Source organism: Cavia porcellus, unplaced genomic scaffold (genome assembly GCF_034190915.1).
Source record: "Cavia porcellus strain 051 isolate PalLab524CR breed Dunkin Hartley unplaced genomic scaffold, mCavPor4.1 scaffold_8, whole genome shotgun sequence".
NCBI lineage: Eukaryota > Metazoa > Chordata > Mammalia > Rodentia > Caviidae > Cavia > Cavia porcellus.
In genome coordinates, this window is record NW_026947491.1 from 88,876,148 (window position 1) to 88,897,434 (window position 21,287).

Below are 21,287 nucleotides of genomic sequence, written 5' to 3' on the forward strand. Positions count from 1 at the left end.
CAGAGCCAAGTAGCCAAGGACTGAAACTATAAACCAAAATAAATCTTTCCTCCTTAAAAATCAAAAAGAAAAGCCATTCTGTGCTTCTCCTTTTTTATTTTGTGATGCTCCTCTCCTGAGATCCACGCCATGTTGGAACTCAGGGTGCTGGGAAATCAAGCAACCAGCTCTCCTCCCTGGTAAGCAGCTGTGAGCCTACGGGCACACAGGCTGAGTGTCAAACATCCCACCCCCACCCCACTCATTAGCAAATGGGAGCCAGAGATCTGAGCATCTCTTAGGAGGTGACCACATGCAATACAGCAAATAAAGGGGGGTTCCCTTCTACCATCTCTTTGAAGGCAAATATTTTTATCACTGTTTTGCTTTGTTCTGATTAATGGTATTGCTGTATTTAATATTGTTTTGATAAGTTCTATAATGTTCTGTATTTGGTTGATTTTTCTATTCCTGATTGAAAGAACAACTATTGTGAAAATAATGAGATATTGGTACCTATTGCTGTTATCCTGGTAACCTGCTGTGAAGTTTTGTACCAATTTCACTACACTGTCCCAAATGGCTTTGTTCCATCTTGTTCGATTGTATTTTACTACCTTCAAAATAATTTTTAAAACAAATCAAAGAGAAAAGCCACTCTGTGCTTCTCCTTGGGATGCATACTTCCATCTTTTTTTTGACTTTTTATTTTGTGATGTGGGAGGTCAAACCCAGGTCCTTGTACATGCAAGGCAAGAGCTCTAGCACTGAGTCAAGGCCCCCACCCTTTTTTTAGACAGGGTCTCACTTTGTAATTCAAGCTAGCCGTGAACTCACAGCAGTCCTCCTGCCTCAGCTTCTTGAGTGCTGGGATTACAGGCAATGGCTACTACACCTGGCTCAGGAAAAAAAATGTCCTACAGCACAATAGGATGACTATAGTTGACAGCAAGGAACTGAATATTTCAAAATTGCTACTCAAGAGGATTTCAAGGGCTCCCAACACACACAAAATGACAAATGCCTGGGGTGATGGCTATGCTAATTGACTTGACTGGATTATAACACATCATTTACACATACTGAAATGTTATAGTGTACTCCCTAAACATGGGGCATAATTATGATATTAATTAAAAATAGAGACATAAGGGGCTGGAGGTGTTGTTCAGTGGTAGAGAGCTTGCCTAGCATGTTCAAGGACATGAGCTCAGTCCTCAGTAGCATACACAGGCATACACACACAAACACAGAAAAAGAAAGTATTTTGAACTATAAATGGATCTGCTCTTTAGATTTTTCTTTGAACTATTCAACATCTATAACCGTCATTAACAATGACTTTAGCTGGGCATGGTGGCACATACCTGTAATCCCAGCACTCGGGAGGCTGAGGCAGGAGGATTGTTGCATTTTTGAGACCAACCTGAGCTACAAAGTGAGCTCAAGGCCAGCCCGAACTGCATAGGAGACCCTGTCTTAAAAAAAAAAAAAAAAAAAAAAAAAAAAAAAAAACCAAACAAACAAATCCAAAAAAACCCCAATGACTTAAAACCTTTATACATACTAATTTTACAAATGCTGAGGAATGATGATTTTACCCTTTCAAAACTTAACAGGGGAAGATATTGCTTACCTGGAAAAACAACTGGTTTATCAAAGAACTGTTTAGTGATAAAGCACACTTCAGACCTTATTATTTCCACCAATCCTAACCTATTCTACCTCCATCACTGCCCACTCCTCCCTGGAGCCATACAGTTTTCAAGCATTAAATTGGTGAGGTAGGACCCATACTTATAAAGCACTTGTATCAAAAATAAGCATCAAAGAGGGCTTTTCTGTGCCCTGCACCTCAACGACAGAGGGCAAGCGTGGCAAAGCCCTCAAACGGGTTTGCGGACATCCAGGAGCAGAGCAGACCTGCAGCCTTGTCCCAGGGAGACAGGAAGACTCTGGAGAAGTGACTTTTAAATCATTTGGCTGTTAGGCAAGTGGGGTTTTTGACCACTCAGAACATTCATGTTGGTCAGGGAACATGCATGAAAGCAGTGCTATGACGTTCTTGCACCTGAGATTTGGACAAGCACAGCTGTGCACTCCGCCAGGAAAGTCTCTGTGACCAATGAGGACCAGACGCCACCACGAACAGGAAGTTTTAGGAGTTAAATGGCCCCAGGAGTTAAGCCATAAACCCAAAGCAACATGCGTACTGGTAAAATGCAGAGGGTTGAAAAGCCCTAAAGCGAGTGAGTAGATTCCTGCCTTCCCTGCAGAATGAAATCTCAACTGGAAATTCAGCTGCGTGATAGAAAGACAACAACCTGAGCTTACATTCTGAGCTTCACACTCACGCCTCAAAACCACTTAAAACAGCAGGATGGTCACAGAAACTGATCCTTCAGAGCAAGTTCTGAAGTGCCATCAGTACTGTACTACTTTAGATAAATATTCATGATTTAACTAACCATCCTTTGCTTTCATGGCCTGCTCTTAGAGACTAGAAGCTCTGAACTCTATACCACATGTTTGACTAAATAGGGAGCCGGGCAGTGTGATGCACAACTATAATCCCAGCACTTGGAAGCTGAGGCAGGAGCATCACCGTGAGTTTGAGGTCAGCCTGTGTTACAAGGAGATCCTGTCTCAAAACACAAAAATCAAGCCTGAGTGGCGTTTTACAAGGAAGAGTTAACTGAGCCAAAAGGTAATCAGACATATATTCTTGAGCTCAAGGGATCTTCCTGCCTAGCCACTTGAGTAGCTAGGATTACAGCTACAGTAGGCGGCACACACCAGGCTTAGAACATACATACATTCTTTTAATTAGTACTAGTAGTAGTAGTAGTAGAAGCAGTCCACGTTTGCAGTAGCGACTGTTTACATTCCTGTGCGGAGCTGGCACATGGACGCCTCTTCATCCCCTTCCCCTTTGATAAAGTTCTATCTCCCTGTTTCCAATTACCTTTCATTTCACTTGTTTATAATTTAGGTTTCTCACGTAAGAAAAACCCTGTGATAACGAAGCCCACGTGTCTGATTTATTTTACCTCGTGTTACAGTTCGGCGGGGCATCCCTTTTCTATGAATGACTCAAGCTTATTTCTTTAGGACACAGCAGTGCTTATCCACTCCTCTGTTGATACAGGCTGCCTCCAAGATGCAGGGTTACGGTTAGGGCTATGGTTAACTACTATGAAGCGAGCTGCTAACGAGTGTGCACGGAGTGCTATAACGGAGTGCTGTAAAACGATGTCTTTCAATCCTTTGGGAGGACTCCGAGGAGGTGAGTAATGGGTCAAATGGAATTTCTATGTTTACTTTTTGAGGAATCTGCATTCTGATTTCCACAGCAGTTGCGGAGCTTTGCATTCCCACCAGCAGTGCAGAAGCATCCTCTCTCCCACATCCTCGCTAGCATGTGTCATTTCATTACTTGAGCACAGCCATTCTTTCAGCGGTGAGGTAAAATCTCTGTGTTGTTTTAACTTGCTTTTCTCCAGAGGTTGGCAATGGTGAGCACTTCTTCAGGTATTTAGAGGTCTTTGGGACTTGTGTGGAGTGTCCATTCCGCTTTCCTTTTTGGATTGGGTCTTTTATTGGGGGGGGGGTCTAATTTTTTGACAGAACACACGTTCTTAGTAAGTTTAGTTTGCTGTAGTCCATCATGCTCCACATGCATTAACTCCCTGTGTCAGCTCAGGCTGCAGTAACAAAATACCAGGCTGCAGCAGGCCACCTGCAACTGCAGAGCTCAGCTGGGGGCCTGGTGATCTCTACCACCCTTATCTGGATCTCTAAATACAGCCAGACCAGATTCTAGCGGCAGGGGACACGAGTCCATTGACAGCACTAATGTTTTCACATAAAGACCTAGAAAGAGGCACCCTCTCACAGGGTCAAAGAGATCTACTGCATTTTCCCTAATTCTTTTATCTTGCTTTACATTTAATCAAAGAGGCAAATGACTTCATTCCGAAGCACATTCACAGAATAAATGGCATTCTGAGAGTAAGGTTTACCTGAAGTTACACATTGTATTTAGCTGAAACAGCCCCGGAAGTTGGTTCCATCTTCCTCCATGCTGTGGTGCTGGGGACCAAGCCCAGGGCGAGGCAGGTGCTCTACCGCTGAGGTGGGCGCACCGCAGCCCTTGCTCTAACTCTCAGGGGCCACTGCTTTCCTTTTAGCCACCGCCCCTGCGATGAACTCTTCCCAGAAGCCTCTCTGGGAAGTGTGTCGTTTGCTGGCAATGTGCCCGTTTCTTTGTTGACAGAAGTACCATCTTTTGCATTGCTCCTAAAGCTGCATGATTCAAAATTTCAATCCAGGATAAGAAATTTAAAAATTACTCTTCTTCTGAGAGTGGACAGTGATGAAAACAGTAGTGGTAGCAACAATGATGAAAAACAATTAATAGCTCAGCATGGATTAATTTACTTAGGATTTATTATTCTCGGTAGACATTGCTTTCTGGCAAATAATATGCTACATTATTTACAGTTACATGACCAGCACCAGCATTTATGTTAAAAAAGTATGCCTACATATTTTATGTGTTTTTACTTAGCCAGTGGTATTAGAAATTGAACCCAGGGCCTCCACACTGAGATACACCCCAGTCCTTTTCTATTTTTTCATTCTGCGACAGGGTCTCCCAAGATCACTAAATTGCTCACACCAGGCTTGAATTTATAATCCTCTTGTCTCATCCTCCCAGAATGCTGGGGTTACAGGCATGTGGCATATGCCCAGTTTAATATACCTTGTAATTTCAAGTATCAGCTATGCAAATAAGCTTTTTGACTATTTTCATTTTCCTGAATTTGTTAGACACAGGAGATTAATGGACAATTAAACTGACTAATAGAGATTTGCAGGAAACTATTAACAATCTCACAATTCATTCTATTATTTAAATCATAATGACTATGAAATTTACAATGATATGTATTTTTCACATGCAATAGCTATAATAAGCAAAGACAATTATATTTCGAAGAAAAGGAGCTTAAGCATTTTAAATTGATGCTCACCAGGGACAATTTATTTGCTGAACAGTAGTTCTTGCTTTTTTGGCACAGAAATCACTCTGAGATTTAATGCACACACTCTTCAGACCATGACCAAAGCATAACATATATACCGTAAAGTCCACCCAGCTTAAGCTGCATACACTTGTGCAACCACCACCGGCGATGACCTACATAGCTCTTTAACTGGTCCCCCAGACTCCCTTTACGCCCCCCACAGCCCAGCCATCTCCATCCTTCTACCTACAGCTGCAGGGCAGGCCCTGACCCCATCTTGGTTCATTCTTTTGGCTTCTTCAGAATTATACATCCAATTGCTTCTGGGCCTTTGGGCTAAGATCAAGAGCAGAATTGCACATTCTTACTCATCTGTCTTTTGTATCTGATTTATTTCCCTACCTACCGTGAAGTTTCTGAGATGCACGTAGGTTGCTCTGGACATGGGCATATTATTTTGTTCTGAGTTTGTATTTTGCTAAATACATATACCATGTTTTGTTTATATCTTTAGCACTGGATGGGTATTTAAGTCGTTTCTGTTGTTCAACTATTATGAATAATGTTGCCAGAGACATTTATGTGAAATCTTTGTCTGCACATAAATTTTCTTTCTTTTTTTCTTTAGTTTCTTTAGTACCTTAACTCAGTACTGGGGATTGAACCCAAAGCCTTTGCACTGAGCTACAACCCCAGCCTTTTAAAAATATTTACATTGAAATAGGGTCTTGCTAGGTTGCCCAGGTTCGGCTCAAATTTGTGATCTTCCTGCCTCAGCTTCCCAAAGTGCTGGGATTACAGGCATGAGCCACCACATCTGCTTGGCCATGTACTTTCAGTTCTCTTAGCTATACATCTAGGAGTGGGCTGCTGAGTCCTATGGTACCTTTAGTTTCCATTTTTATGATACTGCCAAATTGTTTTCCAATGGTTGTAGCGCTCTGAGTTTCCAGAGAGTTGAACTGGGCTTCACTGTCATCAGTATTTGGCATTTTTGGTGGTTTATTTTGTTTTTGACTTTGTTTTTTGGTACTGGGGATTGAACCCTGGGCCTTCACACTGTGCTACATTCCTAACCCTTTTTATTTTTTTATTTTGAAACAAGGGCTTGCTAAGTTTCTACACTGCCCAGGCTGGGCTTCAACTTACCAGCCTCCTGCCGCAATGTCCCAGCGTGCTGGGGTTACAGGCCTCTGCCACCATGTACCTCCAATAGAGTCGAACATCTTTCTATTAAGAGTTTATATGAAACATTTGCCTGTTTTTTAAAATTGCGTATCCGATCATTAAGTGTAAAAGTTCTTAATGAGAACTGGATACAAATGTTTTCTCAGATAATGTCTGCACATATTTTCTCCTAAGCTGTAGTTTGCCTTGTCATTTCTCTTTAATGTTTTAAACAAACAGAAGACTAATTTTTTGAAGTATATTTTTTCACGTATGGTTCATGCTTTCTGTGTTTTATCCCAAGATTACCAACTTTTTTTTCTACACTACATACTAATTTTGGCCTGAAATTTAGGCCCGTGATCTACTTTAAATTAACTTTGATATATGACATGAGGAAATCAAAGTTCATTTCATTTCCATGTAGACAGCGAGGCATTTTAAAATGACTTTTTGAAAAACCATTCTTTTCCCATTGAATTTCTCTGGCACCTTTAATGAAAATCAATTGATCGCATGAATATGAATTCATTTCTAGGTTCTCAGGTCTGTTCAATGATTTATATGTCTATGTTTATGAACCCTTTCATTTTTAATCCTCCAGCAAAAGGTAAGAAGTAGAGAAAAATATGTTCAACATCTTCCAGTGAAGCATACAACTTATCACCCAAATAAAGACAATCTCTCTATATAATATATTCTTACCACATAGCTTTAAAAAGTGATAAATGATTTTGAAATTTTATTAGATCTAAAAAAATATTAGAAGAGAAAGACCTGCTGCTTGAGGGGATAAATTGTTCATAAGAGCTGCATCACTTACGTTCATCTAGAAAGATAATTTTCAAATTTAAGAGGGCTAAATAAGCATTATTATGAAGCAGTTGAAGCACAGCAAGAACACACCTAGTTCCCTAAATCTGGTTCACATCTTCAGCCAGCAGTTAATTACATCCATGAGTATAAAACATAACACTGAGCGCTGTAACTGGGAACCACTGTCAGCAGCTTTGAGACATGGAGAGGAACACAAGAGTTGCCAGAAGACTGACGAAGCACAGATGTTTCCATTTTCAAAACATGAAAAATGGATTCCAGAAACTAAATGCTAATAAGCATGGTATTGAAAGCTGGGAAAATTATAGTAGAGATGAAGCATATAGTTTATCAACATCTTTTCAAATGATCAGAAGATAAAATTGTTTTTTCATCACACTAAATTACTTAAATTACATATCTGAAAATAGCTAAAATAAGATTCTAAATTATTCTAAGTATCCAGTAAATATCTTTACAAAAAGCAAGCCAACCTCAAACCTGTCTCTGGCAAATCACATAACAAAAAGAAAGTAAGTACATGAAGTAAGAGAGAGAGAGAGAAACTGCACAAAATTACCTAATATTATATATAATCCAACACTTAAAAACCGAACATCTTAAAGAAATGGACTCATCTCACAGGATCAAAATTGATGCCCTCTGCTTTCTGTGGCAGAGCTACTAACACAGAGCACAAACTGAAATACTCAAGCAGTTGAATATATGAATTTAAAAGTTAGGGAAGAAGCCAGGGCCAGAATATGAACTTGGGTATAGTCAATGCATCTGTAGTATTTACATCCATGAAGACCAGAAGAGATCAACAAGGACCCGAGCATGGACAGAGAGGAACCCCAGGCCCACATGGAAGAGTATTAGTTACTTTGCCATCACTGAGAGAAAATACCTGACCCCACAACTGGAGGAGAGAGGTGTATGTTAGCTCATGGTTACACAGAGTGCAGTCCATGGTTGGCTCTCTCCAAGACAGAAACAGCATGGCAGAGGAAAGCGGCTCATTCAAGGAAGCCAGGAAGCAGAAAGAAAGGAGGGGCCTCAGTCAAGAATGTATCTTTCGGGGCCATGTTCCCAGTGACCCACCTCTTCTGAGCAGACTCCACCTCCAACAGCACATTCAGCTCCGCACTCATCAGTGGGTTAATCCACTAATCAGTGTTACGGCCCACAATCTAAACACCTTCCAAGTCTCAGCTCTGAACACATGAGACTTCTGGGGGACATTCTAAAGGATTTAGTAAAAAAGTCTGAAAGGGGAAGCCATTGAAATGAGTGGCAAAAGACATGGGAGAGGGCAGACCCTGAAAGATAAATGGTGATAAAAATAAATGAAAGATACATAGGACCAAAAACAGAAACAAAGAGAGACTGGACACGTGTAGTTTCTTTCTTTCTTTTTTTTTTTTTTTATTGGTACCGGGGATTGAACTCACGACTGTCTGCTTGCAAGGCAGGTGCTTATGCTGCTGAGCTAAATCCCCAGCCCCGACACATTTAGTTTCAATTTGTCTGCTGTCAGGAACAAACGCCTAAGCAGACTAGGTTCAGGACAAAATGAGAAAGGAAAAGGAAACATAGTATTCTTAAGAGTTTTTCTATGGAGAGGAGTAAGAAATACAATATGAAGGGGAATGAAAGATCAAGGAAAGTATTTTGCCCATTTTGGGTTTTTTTTTTAGAAAGAGAGATTTTACATGTTTGTGTGTTAGCAAAAACAATTCTATAGAAAGTTACTGATGGAAGAGGGAAAGGGAACGATTTCAGAGGGAAAATCCTAGAATGGCTTAAAGGTATACACAAGAAAAGGTTCTGGGCAGCCCATATCATCCCCTGAGGCCAGTCAGTGTAAGTGAGGAACAGCCTGATAGATGGACAGAGAGAGGATGAGGTATTTGCACAGTAGGTTTTCAGGAAGCAGACAATGAGACAGAATGAGAAAGTTAAAATGTCAACAGGGGATTAACGTCTGTGGGGGAAAACAGGTCTGGGGAGCCATCAGCCCCCAGATGCCCATGACGATGCCCCAACACGACTGCCCACTGGAGGAGTCCTGCTGGACGGAAATGACAGGCTCCTGCTCGCTGCCTTGACTGGGGTCCACCGGACAGGCTTGTGGCCTTCGCCCAAACCCTGGCGGCATTAGTAGCCGGGGACTATCAGCCAAGCATGCTCCTTGCAAATGGGCAGCAAGGCTTTTCTGGGAGCTGTGTGTGGGCATATGTTCACACAAAAATTTTCTTGATTACTTTCATCTTCAACAGTGAAATATGCAGTCACTGGCTTGAGTGTTAGAGGTCTGTAGCAACAGGAGAAGCATTTAAACAATAATTGGAGGAATACTGGAAGAGTAAATACAGACACTCCTAGGCAACTCAATTTATCTAGTAGTTGTTATGGTTTAGGTCTTAAAAATGAATCTAAAGTCTGATGCATTCAGAGGTGGGGCCCTCAGAAGGTCACTGCATGCTGAGGGCTCTACTTGCACCAGTGGGTTAACCCACTGATGACATCATACTTTGATGGGATTAACAGGAGGTGCTGGAAGCAGGTGGTAGGGCCTCGCTGAAGGCAGTGGATCATGAGGGCGTGACCTTGGGGAGTAAACTGGTACCTGGCTCTCTTCCTTTATCTGCTTCCTGTGCACCACGAGGTGAGCAGCTTTTCCACATGATGTTTCTGCCTCGCTAGAGGCTTCCTAAGAGAAATGGAGCCAAGTGGTCATCGACTGAACCTCTGAGGTGCAAACCAAAATAAACTCTTCTCCTTTAAATTGTTATTCTCAGGAATTTTGTCACAGCAACAGAAAACTGACTAATATAATAGTGTTTGGTGGTTGTAAATTTAAAGCAAAGTCAGTAGCAAAACAATCATGAGAGGAAAGAATTATTTTTGTTTTTTTGGGTTGTTTTTTTTTTTTTTTGTCTTTTTTCTTTTTATTGGTACCGGGGATCGAACTCACGACTGCCTGCTTGCAAGGCAGGTGCTTATGCCACTGAGCTAAATCTCCAGCCCCGAGAGGGAAGAATTATTGAAATAACTAAAACTGTTAGTATCAGAAAGACTTAAATTTGCCAAGTTAAGGCAAAAATGCCAAGAAAATATATCGATCAATGGCTAAATATGCTGGAATGACTTATGAAATGTTAACTATTATAAAAAAATTGGTAACAATTATAAAAGGAAACATCATACACACAGTAACAGGAGATATGCCAGGTCCACATTCTCTGAGCAAACAGAGGAACAACATATAAAATTAAAAGTTTAATTCCAAGAAATAGAAAACCCAATACAAATAGAATAAATAATAAGGCACATTTATTATCTCACATTAGAATTTCTAACTTGTCTCTGAAATGGACTAATTTATTGGCTCCAAGACCTAAGTTCTTTCCAGTTTTTCAATTTTGCCAAGCTCAGAAGATCAGCTTTGTGATGGACATCACATGTAGAAATAACAGTATCAGGCAAAGGCAACATACGATACCAAGCAGGCTCAGAAGAATGACGTGAACACTTTGCTAAGACTGGAGTGTTAAACACAAGATACATCAGGCAGGATTGAGAGCTTACTAAACTCTGTGTTCTATGCTAGGGTCTGGGGTTTTATTTTAAGTATACTGAAAATTGCTAATGTATTTAAGGAGAGGAGTGACATACCTGCCTTCTATTTTAAGAAGATCCTACTGGCTGCTCTTTAACAAGACAGATGGGGACACTGGAATAGTGGAAGTTAGGAAGCTGCTGAAGGTTAAGAAACTGTGTTGTTCGGACTGGAAAGGAGGAAGAATATGGGGAGAAGCAGACAGGAAAACAGAGAGATGCTCAACAGGACAAGCTGAAGAACTGGAAGCCTAATGAGGATGTGTGGAGGGAATGTTTAATCAAGAAGTGACTTTGCGCTTCTGGGAGAACATGGCGGACAGATAACAGCAACTACCGGAGGCTCTCTGAAAGACTCGGCTCAGAAGCCAGGAATGGTGTGGACTAAGGAGACATAAGCAGGTGGAGATATGCTCTGCTGACTCAGGAACGAACTGGGCAGAGAGAAACCAACTTGGAATGCAGTCCTGGTGCTAAAACAGGAACAGAAAAGCCTCGGTGTGGAGGCTGGACCCCACGCCATTGGAAGCCGCGATTTGGGTTTCCCGCCACGCAGCAGCTGGCTGCCTCTACAGCGGCTCGGCAAGGAGAGAGACGCGCGGAAGCTCTGAGAACGGGAGTCTGCGAACGGAGTCAAAAACAGGACGGGCAGGGAGGCGTGCACTGACTTGTGGTGAGGTGAGTGAGAGAAACTGACACTCTGCCACAGTTTGACTCCAGCGGAGGACTTTCTGGGCCCGAGCAATCCTGAGGGAGCAGGGCACGGTGGCGACTCCAGCCACACATTCCCCTCTCGGGCGGGATTGGTGAAAAGTGCCTGGCCTGCGTGACGCTGCCGGCCGACCTGGTAGGCTGTCCCAACCCAGATCCCAGAGCCTGATGGTGGCCGGGAGGGGCGACGCATAGGCTGCCTGGTCCGTAACTCCCTGGTGTGCAGCGATGAACGGGAACACCTAACCCGTGCAATTCGATCAGACTGTGGCTGACTGGGAGAGAAGCTGGGCCTCTTATATAAGCTTGCATATATAAGAAACAGAGAATATGGGAAGAGGCAGCAACAAGAAAGGCTCCTCGGCCCCCAATTCTGAGAAACAGGCAATAGCGGACACCGCACCAATAGACATAAAGCGCCATATAGAGAGCCTCATAGACCAATTCAGGAATGAAGTTATCAACGACCTGAAGCTAGAAATATGCAGAATAGTTAGAGAAATGCTAAGCACCACCCAGGAAAAAACAGATGGTGGAATGGAAGAACAGAAAAAGAGGAGAGAATTGTTTGATGGAGAAAACAGAGAAAGCATAGAATACGTGAAGCAGGTTCAAAGGGACTACCAAGATACTAAGAAGTCTATCGAAGACTGGCATAACAGCTTGAAAGAAACTAAGGACAGACTATCTGAACTGGAGGGCAGACTTGTAATATGGGAGAATGAAATGAAAAACTTTTTAAAAATAACAAAGAAACAAACAGCAATAATACAAAGACTAGAAGATGATAAGAGGATCCATAACTTAAGGATTAAGAACATAAACGAAGAAGTAGGGACACAAACAAGTGAACTACAAAAGCTACTCACAGAAATAATCCAGGAGAATTTTCCTAATTTAGCAAAAGGTAAAGATACTCAGATGTATGAGGCATACAGGACCCCAGCTACCTACAACCCAAACCGAGAACACCCAGGCATATAATAATAAAAATTCCAGAAATTCAATACAAGAACAGAATATTAAAAGCTGTCAGAGACAAGAAACAGACCACTTACAAGGAAACACCCATCAGAATTACAGCAGATTTCTCTGCACAAACCATCAAATCACAAAGAGCGTGGGGGGAAATAATTCAAGCCTTGAAAGATAATAATCTCCAGCCAAGATTGAGATATCCTGCACAACTGTCCCTGGAAATTGATGGAAAAACGAGGTGCTTCCAGGATAAAGAGGAACTGGGGGAATTTGCAACCACCAATTCAACTTTACAGAGAGTATTGCAGGATATTCTAAAAAAAGAAAAATAACAAAGAATCCAGAAATAGTGGCGGGAAGGCCACAACGAATGGAGCAGAGAACAAAATGAAGAAGACAAACTGACAGCTACTGACAGAAAAAGAGCTCAACAGAAATGAGGCAGAGAAGATTGGATGATAGGAACAGCTATTTTGGAGAAAATGACATCTTAATAGGTAATACTGATTTAGTATCATCTTGTTTCGGTCTCATCTAGCTTTTGTCCTTCTGTCTCCAATGGTCTAAATAGGTTGTATCTTATTGGATTTTATTATGTACGATAGTATAAGCAAAAACCTTTTAAAGACAAGGAGATTATAGAGAAACCATTGTTCATATTGTTAGTCGATTCTAAATACTTTGTAATGCTGTCATTCTCTTAAATGGTTTTACATTATTTTGATATACTTAATGCTACAGTATACGAAGTTGTACTCAAGGATTTCAAGGAAAGAGACAATATGGTAACTACTTTTAGGTTAGGATTATCTGGTGGTGAAACACTATTCTGCTTAAATGGTTATGTTTTGATCGGCGCTGTTTCATTGTTATGCCCTCTTTTATCTCAATCTCCACTTCATTATTTACTTTTTTATTTTTATCCTTTTAATTAAAGGAAAAATAAATAAAAAATAGCAGGATATATTATAGTAACCCACTTTGACTTTCCATTATCTTGATTCATAGTCCTGTATTACTCTCACCATCTTGTTTTTGACTGATATCCCCCTATTCTGTTTTGCTGGATAGTATCAGGTTCGAAAGTTTAGGCAACAGCTGTGAAGATAGTGAGATTCATTATAACGCCCATTCTCATTGACTTTTATACTTTTGAAGACCTACAATGTCTCCAATGTTTTGGTTTTGTTGGTTTTATTCCTTACTGTTTTGTTCAATTGTATTATAACTAACGATATAGGCAATTCTATTAGAGATAGCGGGAGGCATTATGGTAACCATTGTTGATCACCTTGTATTATGTTTTTACATTATCTATTATGTCCACCCTTTTGACTTGACCGATTCTGTTCTGTTATGTCACATTTGGTTTTACTCTCTTCCAAAAAAGTAGTAAGAACCGTGGGAGCAATGAAACCCAAAAGTGTAATAGTCATGGTACAGAAGAGAGGAAGAGAAAGTGCTCTAAACTATATAACTGCATGTATATTTAAGTGTATAAGATAGAAAATGATATCACAGAGTTTTATTGGATCATTGAACAGAACTGTTTGCAGTATCATTGATGGAATGTCCACTTTACAAGCTTTAATTTTGTGACTTGAACAATTATTTCTAAGATGACAATATGTAATCCATTAACTAGTAATTTCCTACTGTTCATTTTTTTTCTGCAAATCTGTATAACTTGTACCCTTTCTCTGCTTTTTTTTTTCTTTTCTCCTTAAATAAAATTAAAAAAAAAAAAAAAAAAAAGAAAAAAAAAAAAAAGAACTGTTTGCAGTATCATTGATGGAATGTCCACTTTACAAGCTTTAATTTTGCAACTTGAACAATTATTTCTAAGATGACAATATGTAATCCATTAACTAGTGATTTCCTACTGTTCTTTTTTTTTCTGTAAATCGGTATAACTTGTACCCTTTCTCTGCTTTTTTTTTCTTTTCTCCTTAAATAAAATTAAAAAAAAAAAAAGAAGTGACTTTGCTCATTCATTCATTCATTTAGATGCTGGGTATTGAGCCCAGAGCTTCTGCATCAAGCAGGCCTCCCCCAACCCTTTTTAAAATTTAAGACTAAATTGCACAGGCTAGAATGAACTTGTGATTGTCCTGCCTCAGCCTCCCATAGTGCTGAGATTATAGGTGTAGACTCCCATGCACACCTTCAGGGACACAGACTTCTCACTGTCGTACTGACAGTGCCACTTTCTAAAATGATAACCAAAAGACTAACAGGTTGTGAGGAGTGAGGAGATGGAAAATGAGCTTGATTTTGAATATTTTAAAGATGAGAGTGGCTGGGAACAGTGGCACAAGCCTGTAGCCCCAGGCACTTGGACAACATAACAAGACCTCGCCCAACAGCAAAAAGGTGCTGTCTGTGAGCCATCTGGATGCAAATGCTATCACTCTATCTTCCTCCACCATTAATCACCCCTGGAGAGACTGAAACTCAGGTGTCTCCCCTCCAGTCTCTACCTCAGGTCTGGAATCTCAACCCCAAAACCCTCTGCACCTCCTGAGACCAACAACCTGTTGACCCTCCCACTGCTCCTCCAGCCTTCCTTCTCTCTCTGCTCGAGGCTGGGGTTGAACTGTGCCCCCCAAAGCATAGCTATCTGACTCTCTGGGCTTTGCAGATGTGAATTACGGTGAAGTCACCAGCCAGGCCCTAATCAGGACCACTGGTGTCCTTATAAAGGGAAAACTGGAAACTCCCAGAGAGGTAAAGTGGCCACGAGAAGGCAGAGGTAAAGATTAGGATTATGCTACCACAAATCGAGGAAAGCCAGGGCTATCGGAAGCAGAAAGAGATGACGAGCAACCTCCCCTGATCCTGCCAATGCTGACTCAAATTTCTAGCTTCCAGAACTGTGAGAAATACAGTTCTCTTGTTTTAAGCCACCAGTTTATGGTACTTTGTCACAGCAGCCCCAGGAAACTAATACAGTAGGTTAAATTACAAAATGATAAAATTATTACCTTGTCCAAATAAAATCACTGCATATATTCTGAATTCTCTTATTTTACTGTACTTTCACCAACAAAATAAAAGCTCTATAAATCCAACTTTCAGCCCCTTCCCTGAAGGGGAACACACACCACCACGTGGCTGGTCTCACAACACAGGATGAAGGCAGCAGCTGGGCTCTGCGGCTGCCTGCAACCACACTGCGGTTCTCTATCCCGCTTACACTCCCTTTCTTCCATAAGCTACAGGATCTCGTATTTTCTCATGAAACCTCCAACGCCTCCCGTGTTATTCCTAGCTACCTATTCCAGTGAGAAAATCAAAATCTTTATTACACATTTTCCGCAAGGCCGCATCAATCACCTCCCTGCTCCGTCCTCGGATTCCGCCCTCCATGAGCCCTCCGAGCTAGTCAATCCTTCCCACTGTCCACTGTCCACTACCCTTTCATTCGCTCAAGGACACTGTTCCAAAATGTCCTTCTTCTCCTCTCCCGTAACATCGTTCCTCTCTACCAGATCATTCCCATTAGCTATTATTTCTCACTTATTAAAAATAAAACTGGCAAAGCAGCATTTATTTCACTTCCCTTCTCAAAGCCCTGTTTTTCTCCTTTCCTTCACAAAATGACATTTGTCCCAGTTGTCATGAGAGTTCCACTTTATATTTAATTAATTAACTTGATTTTTTTTTTTTTTTTTTTTTGTCTTTTTCCTTTTTTATCGGTACCGGGGATCGAACTCACGACTGCCTGCTTGTAAGGCAGGTGCTTATGCCGCTGAGCTAAATCCCCAGCCCCTTTGTTTAATTATTAATAGTGCCCTTTTCAAATGTGCTTCAGTTTGCATTGTAAACAACTGGTTTGTTTCCCTTTCGGTGTTATGTGTGTGACTGGAAAGAACTATCTATGCTCGTCCCCTTCGCTTCCCGTCTTCATGCTCTTGAGCCCCACTGCACTGAGGTCCCCACAGCTACGCTGACACTGCTCTTCTCAGGGCACCCACCATGGTGTCCAGGCTGGCCTGAAACTCCTTTGCAGTCTCTTGAGTGCTGGGATTATAGGTGTGTACCATCATGCCCAGTTAGCTATCAACTTAACAAAAAAGTATCATTTTATTTTTAATGGTGACATTCACTCCTGAGTAAGACTGCTTCTCAGAATATAAACTTCAACCTTTTAGAAAGCAGCTGCTAACTTAGGAAAGTAATGGCCTTTTATTCAGTTACTGTACTTTTGGAGATCAATCCTAGGAAATTAATCCAACACAAAGAGACCCCTTTGGCAGAAAGATGTTCAGTGCAGAGTTATGTACAGTAATGAAACACTGGCAGCATATAATGAACAGTAGATAAATTTTAATATATCTATACCATTAAGTATTATACAATAATAAACATTATCCTTAACAAAATTCATAATCACCTAAGGAAATGTTCGTGATATATTAAGAGAAAAAAGCATTCGATGATTACCTACATGTAAATGTTAAGGAATCTGTGTAATTAAGACATAAAAAACAATGAGAAATAACATTGAAGACATTAAGTATGCTAAAATATTGAAAAGCTACTTTAGAATAAAGTAGCCCGAATGACTGTGCTAAAAAAAAAAAAAAAATGTGTCATGCAGAATAATGGCCCTGAAAGCCACTTACCTTCCTCCCCAGAACTTTTATGTTGTTACTGGGCAAAAGGGACTCTGCAGAAGTAATTAAGGTTATCTACCTCCTGGTAAGGACATTATCCTGATTACCCAGCTGGGCCCCATGTAATCATAGAAGCCCTTAAACGCAGAGAACGTTCTCGAGGTAGCAGCAGAAGAGATGAGGTTAGAAGGGTAAGAACTCACCCTGCCGTTTAAAAAAAGATGGAGTTTTTAAAAAAGAAGTTAAAAAAAGAAATAAAGAAAAAAGATGGAGTTGTTGAGGGCTTAGGAAAGTACATGATCGTAGGAACTGACAATAATTTCTTCCACAGCCAGCAAGGAAATAAGACCACAGCCCTGAAACGGCTAAGAACTGACCGTGGCAACAACTGAAACGGCCTCGGAGGCAGATCCACCTGGGACTCCAGGAAGGCCCGCAGCCCTGCTGGCACTGCGATTTTGGCGGTGGTGATTAGGAAACAGACCCGGCTGAGCCACACTGGAGTTGGCCTTCTGATCTGCTCTACTAGGAAGCAAACTTGTGGTAATTTATTATGGCAGCAATAGGAAACTAATAACAAAAAAGGTCAAATGTAGAAAGTCAGTTTAACAAATGCTGGTAGTAGACTGCAAGAGAAAAGAAAAACCATTTTTACCATGTTTTTATGACACGGGCATAATATCCCTTAATGTGCACACATATTAGGAAAATTTACGGCTGGGGATTTAGCTCAGCAGCATAAGCGCCTGCCTTGCAAGCAGGCAGTCGTGAGTTCAATCCCTGGTACCGATGATAAAAAAAAAAAAAAAAAAAATTAGGGAAGGACTGAAAACAACAAAACAGTGCTGTCAAGGGCACCAAACCACTGTCAGGTAATGCTATGACAATCAAGGGAAGGAAGTGTATGGTTATCTGAGAATGTGTGTCTGGGAATTGGGCAGAATTAAGAGAGGTAACTGAGGAATGGGCAGTTATATATAACGACTGAGCCAACTAAAGTCTCGGTATTTGGAAGTGCGGCTTTGACTGGTGGCTGTGATAAGTGCATACAGATAGTTAGATTATTTAGCTGGAGATCCCCACTGTGTCGCTTCTTCCCCAGGTCACTTTCTCGACATGGAAGATGGGCTGACACAGAAGCTCACTCTCCTGGTGCAGAGCAGCAGCCACCAAGAACTGGAATAACACGGAGGGCCAGGTTTTTTAGGGCAGTGTGCTGGTAAGTGATGACCCACAGCCTGCTTTTGGGAGTGGTTTTATGGAAGGCAACTGTGCCTATGTACTTGCTTATCGTCTGTAGCTGATTATACTCTGTAATGGCAGAGTAGTTACAACAAAGACCACAAAATACTTAATCTGAACCTTGGTGGGAAAAATTTTTAAAAATGGAAGACTCCTGGCCTAATAAATACTGATCCTAAGGAAAAAAATGTGATTTATATTAAAGTGTTTAAAAGAAATCAACTATAAATATATGTGTCAGGCATGACTATGTTAGGACTTTCGCAGCACCCAACCGGTTTGTGAGCAGCCACTGTTCTCAGAAAAACCTAGCTCAGCACGGGTGCTGCTGCCTCTGCAGAGGATATCAGCAAAGAAGAGATAAGGCAGAGCACAGAATCACCCGAGTGCCAGGACATCTGATAGCATCCATACGTTTGCACTGCACCGATTAAGAACCCTGACCACTGATGCTGCTCAGACCTTCTCACCTAACGTCCCTTGCCTTCTTTTGAGTCCTATAAAAAAGTCCACTTTTCTCTGTTCCTGATCGTCTTTTCAACCTCTGTCTGCCTGCGCCCAGGTATCAAATCTTATCCCTGCTGTATTCACAAAAGCCTATGGAGTGGCCTCTGCCTCATCTCTTTGTTGTAATATGAAAGACTATGAGGTGTGATTTAAAAAAAAAAAAAAAACCACTTGTTCTCAGGAACAAGCCAAGGATGTCCACTGTCTCCACTCCTATTCAGTATAGTTCTGGAAAGCAATTAGATGAGAGAGAAATTAAAGGGATGAAGATGGAAGGGAAGAAGTTAAATTATCAGTATTTGCAGATGACATGATACTCTACATAGAAGACCTCAAAAACTCCAGCAACACACTTCTGGGTTTAACAAGCAAATTCAGTAGCATAGCTGGATACAAAGTCAGCACTCAAAACTCAACAGCATTCCTGTACAGACTCACTGAGACAGAAATAGGAAAACAACTCTTCACAATAGCACTCACAAAATGAAATACTTAGGAATCAATCTAGCGAAGCAAGTAAAAGATCTCTGCACTGCAAATTATAATACTCTGATAAAGGAGATTGAAGAGGATATCAGAAAATGGAAAGATATCCCTTGCTCGTGGACAGGAAGAACCAACACTGTGAAAATGGCCATACTCCCAAAACTGTGCTACAGATCTAATGCAATCCTGATCAACATCTATTAGCATACCTCACAGATCTAAAGAAAACATTCCTAAAATTCATTTGGAACCAGAAGAGACCTAGAAGAGCAGAGTCAATACTGGGCAACAAAGGCAAGGCAGGAAGCATCACAATCCTTGACCAGAAGTTAATACTACAGCTACTGTGACAAAATCAGCATGGTACTGGCAAAAAAACAGACCTGAGGATCAGTGAAACAGATCAGAACATGCAGACACAGCCATTCAGGGACTACAGGGAAAGAGAACAAGGCCACACCAGGAAGCAAGCCCCATCTGGGAACCAGCACCATGTGCAGGCCACTGTTGGACTGTGGACAGCCAGACCCAAGCCTTTCCCTGTGAGTCAGCACCATTCACAGACTGGGGGAAGAGAGAACAAGGCCACACCCAGAAGCAAGCCCCATCTGGGAACCAGTGTTATGTGTTGGCTGCTGCCAAGCTGGGGACAGTCAGTTCCTAGCCCCTTCTGGTGCACAGGCTGGCAAAGAAGATGTATACCCCACCATGCCCACCCCATCTACCATAAGCAACCAGCTTATCCAGAGAAACACAGGCTGTGATGATAGCTATGGAGGTGAATTGCAATTGGATGCCTGCGGTGTTTGGGGTTTCACTGACCTTGTAGGTCTAGGGCCAGCGGTCTGATCATCAGTTCAGAGGATACTGATAGGCAGTGTTTATCTAGGGGGATCTCCTTCAGAGGGCTGTAGCCACTGATGATTGCCTATTGTCTTGTTTTGAAGTCCTATATCTTGTTTTGTTGGGTTGGATGTTATTCTCTTTTGTTTTGCTTGTGTTAAATCCGATGGCATGAGCAGCTATTTCAAAGATAGCAAGACATATTATGGTAGCAATATTGGATTATTGGCTTATTTTGAAGTCCTTTTTGCATTCATTGTTTTGTTTTTATTGTTTCTATTCTAGTCTGTTCTGTTTGATTTTTATTATGCCCGAAGGTATCTGCAGCTATTTTGAAGACAGCAAAAGGCATTATGATAACTATTGTTGATTTCACAGTTTTCTGAAGTTCTGTATCACTTACACTGGTTTGTTTTGATTAGTTTTATTGTTTTATTATCCTTGATTTTATCTTCTTTAAAATTTTAAAAACTAAAAAAAGAAAAAGATGCAGACACAACTACAAAGACACTCAACCACCTTATCTTTCACAAAAAGGCCTAACAAGTTCACCGGAAGAAACCTTTTTAATAAATGGTGCTGGAAAAACCAGCTTTCCACATGCCAAGGACTAAACTTGGACACATGTCTATCACGATGCACTAAAGTCAAAATGGATTAAAGATCTAAATATTAAAACAGAAACACTAGGGCTGGGGATTTAGCTCAGCGGCATAAGCGCCTGCCTTGCAAGCAGGCAGTCGTGAGTTTGATCCCTGGTACCGATAAAAACCGAAAAAGACAAAAAAAAAAAAAAAAAAAAAAAACCAGAAACACTAAATCTACTAGAAGGCAAGGCAGGTAGAAATCTTGAAGACATAGGGGTAGGCAGAGAGTTCAAGAACAAAATCGAAACTGTGGGGGAAGTACTTCAAAGAATCAACAACTGGGATCTCATCTGATTAAAAAGTTTTTGCACATCAAAAGAAACCACCAACACAGTGAAAAAGACAACCCACAGAGTGGGAAAAAATTTCAAAGTTATCCCCAGACAAAGGGCTTCTATTTAAAACCTAAAAATACTGAAAAAAATCAGGGCCCCCAAAGTCAAAGATCCAATCAAAAAATGGGCATCTGAGACGAATACATACTTCTCAAATGAAGAAATACAAATGGAAAACAAGTACATGAAAAAATGTTCAACATCATTAGTTATTTGAGAGATACAAATTAAAACAATGCTGAGCTTCAATTTCACCTCAGAAAGAATGACTACTGTCAAGAAATCAACAATAACAAATGCTGA

General features: G+C 41.0%; 1 protein-coding gene across 3 annotated transcripts in view; it reads right to left on the reverse strand.

Moving 5' to 3' along the window:
* Nucleotides 1-656: 656 nt before the first annotated feature.
* Nucleotides 657-21,287, reverse strand: part of Bltp3b (bridge-like lipid transfer protein family member 3B) — a 134,727-nt gene continuing 114,096 nt past the window's right edge. For all 3 annotated transcript variants that reach the window (XR_010049447.1, XM_063255421.1, XM_063255419.1), the window contains one exon: nucleotides 657-9,708. Coding sequence is in view for 2 of the 3 variants with exons in the window: in XM_063255421.1 (XP_063111491.1) it covers nucleotides 9,698-9,708 (11 nt within the window). In the remaining variant the exon portion in view is untranslated. The remainder of the gene's footprint in view (nucleotides 9,709-21,287) is intronic.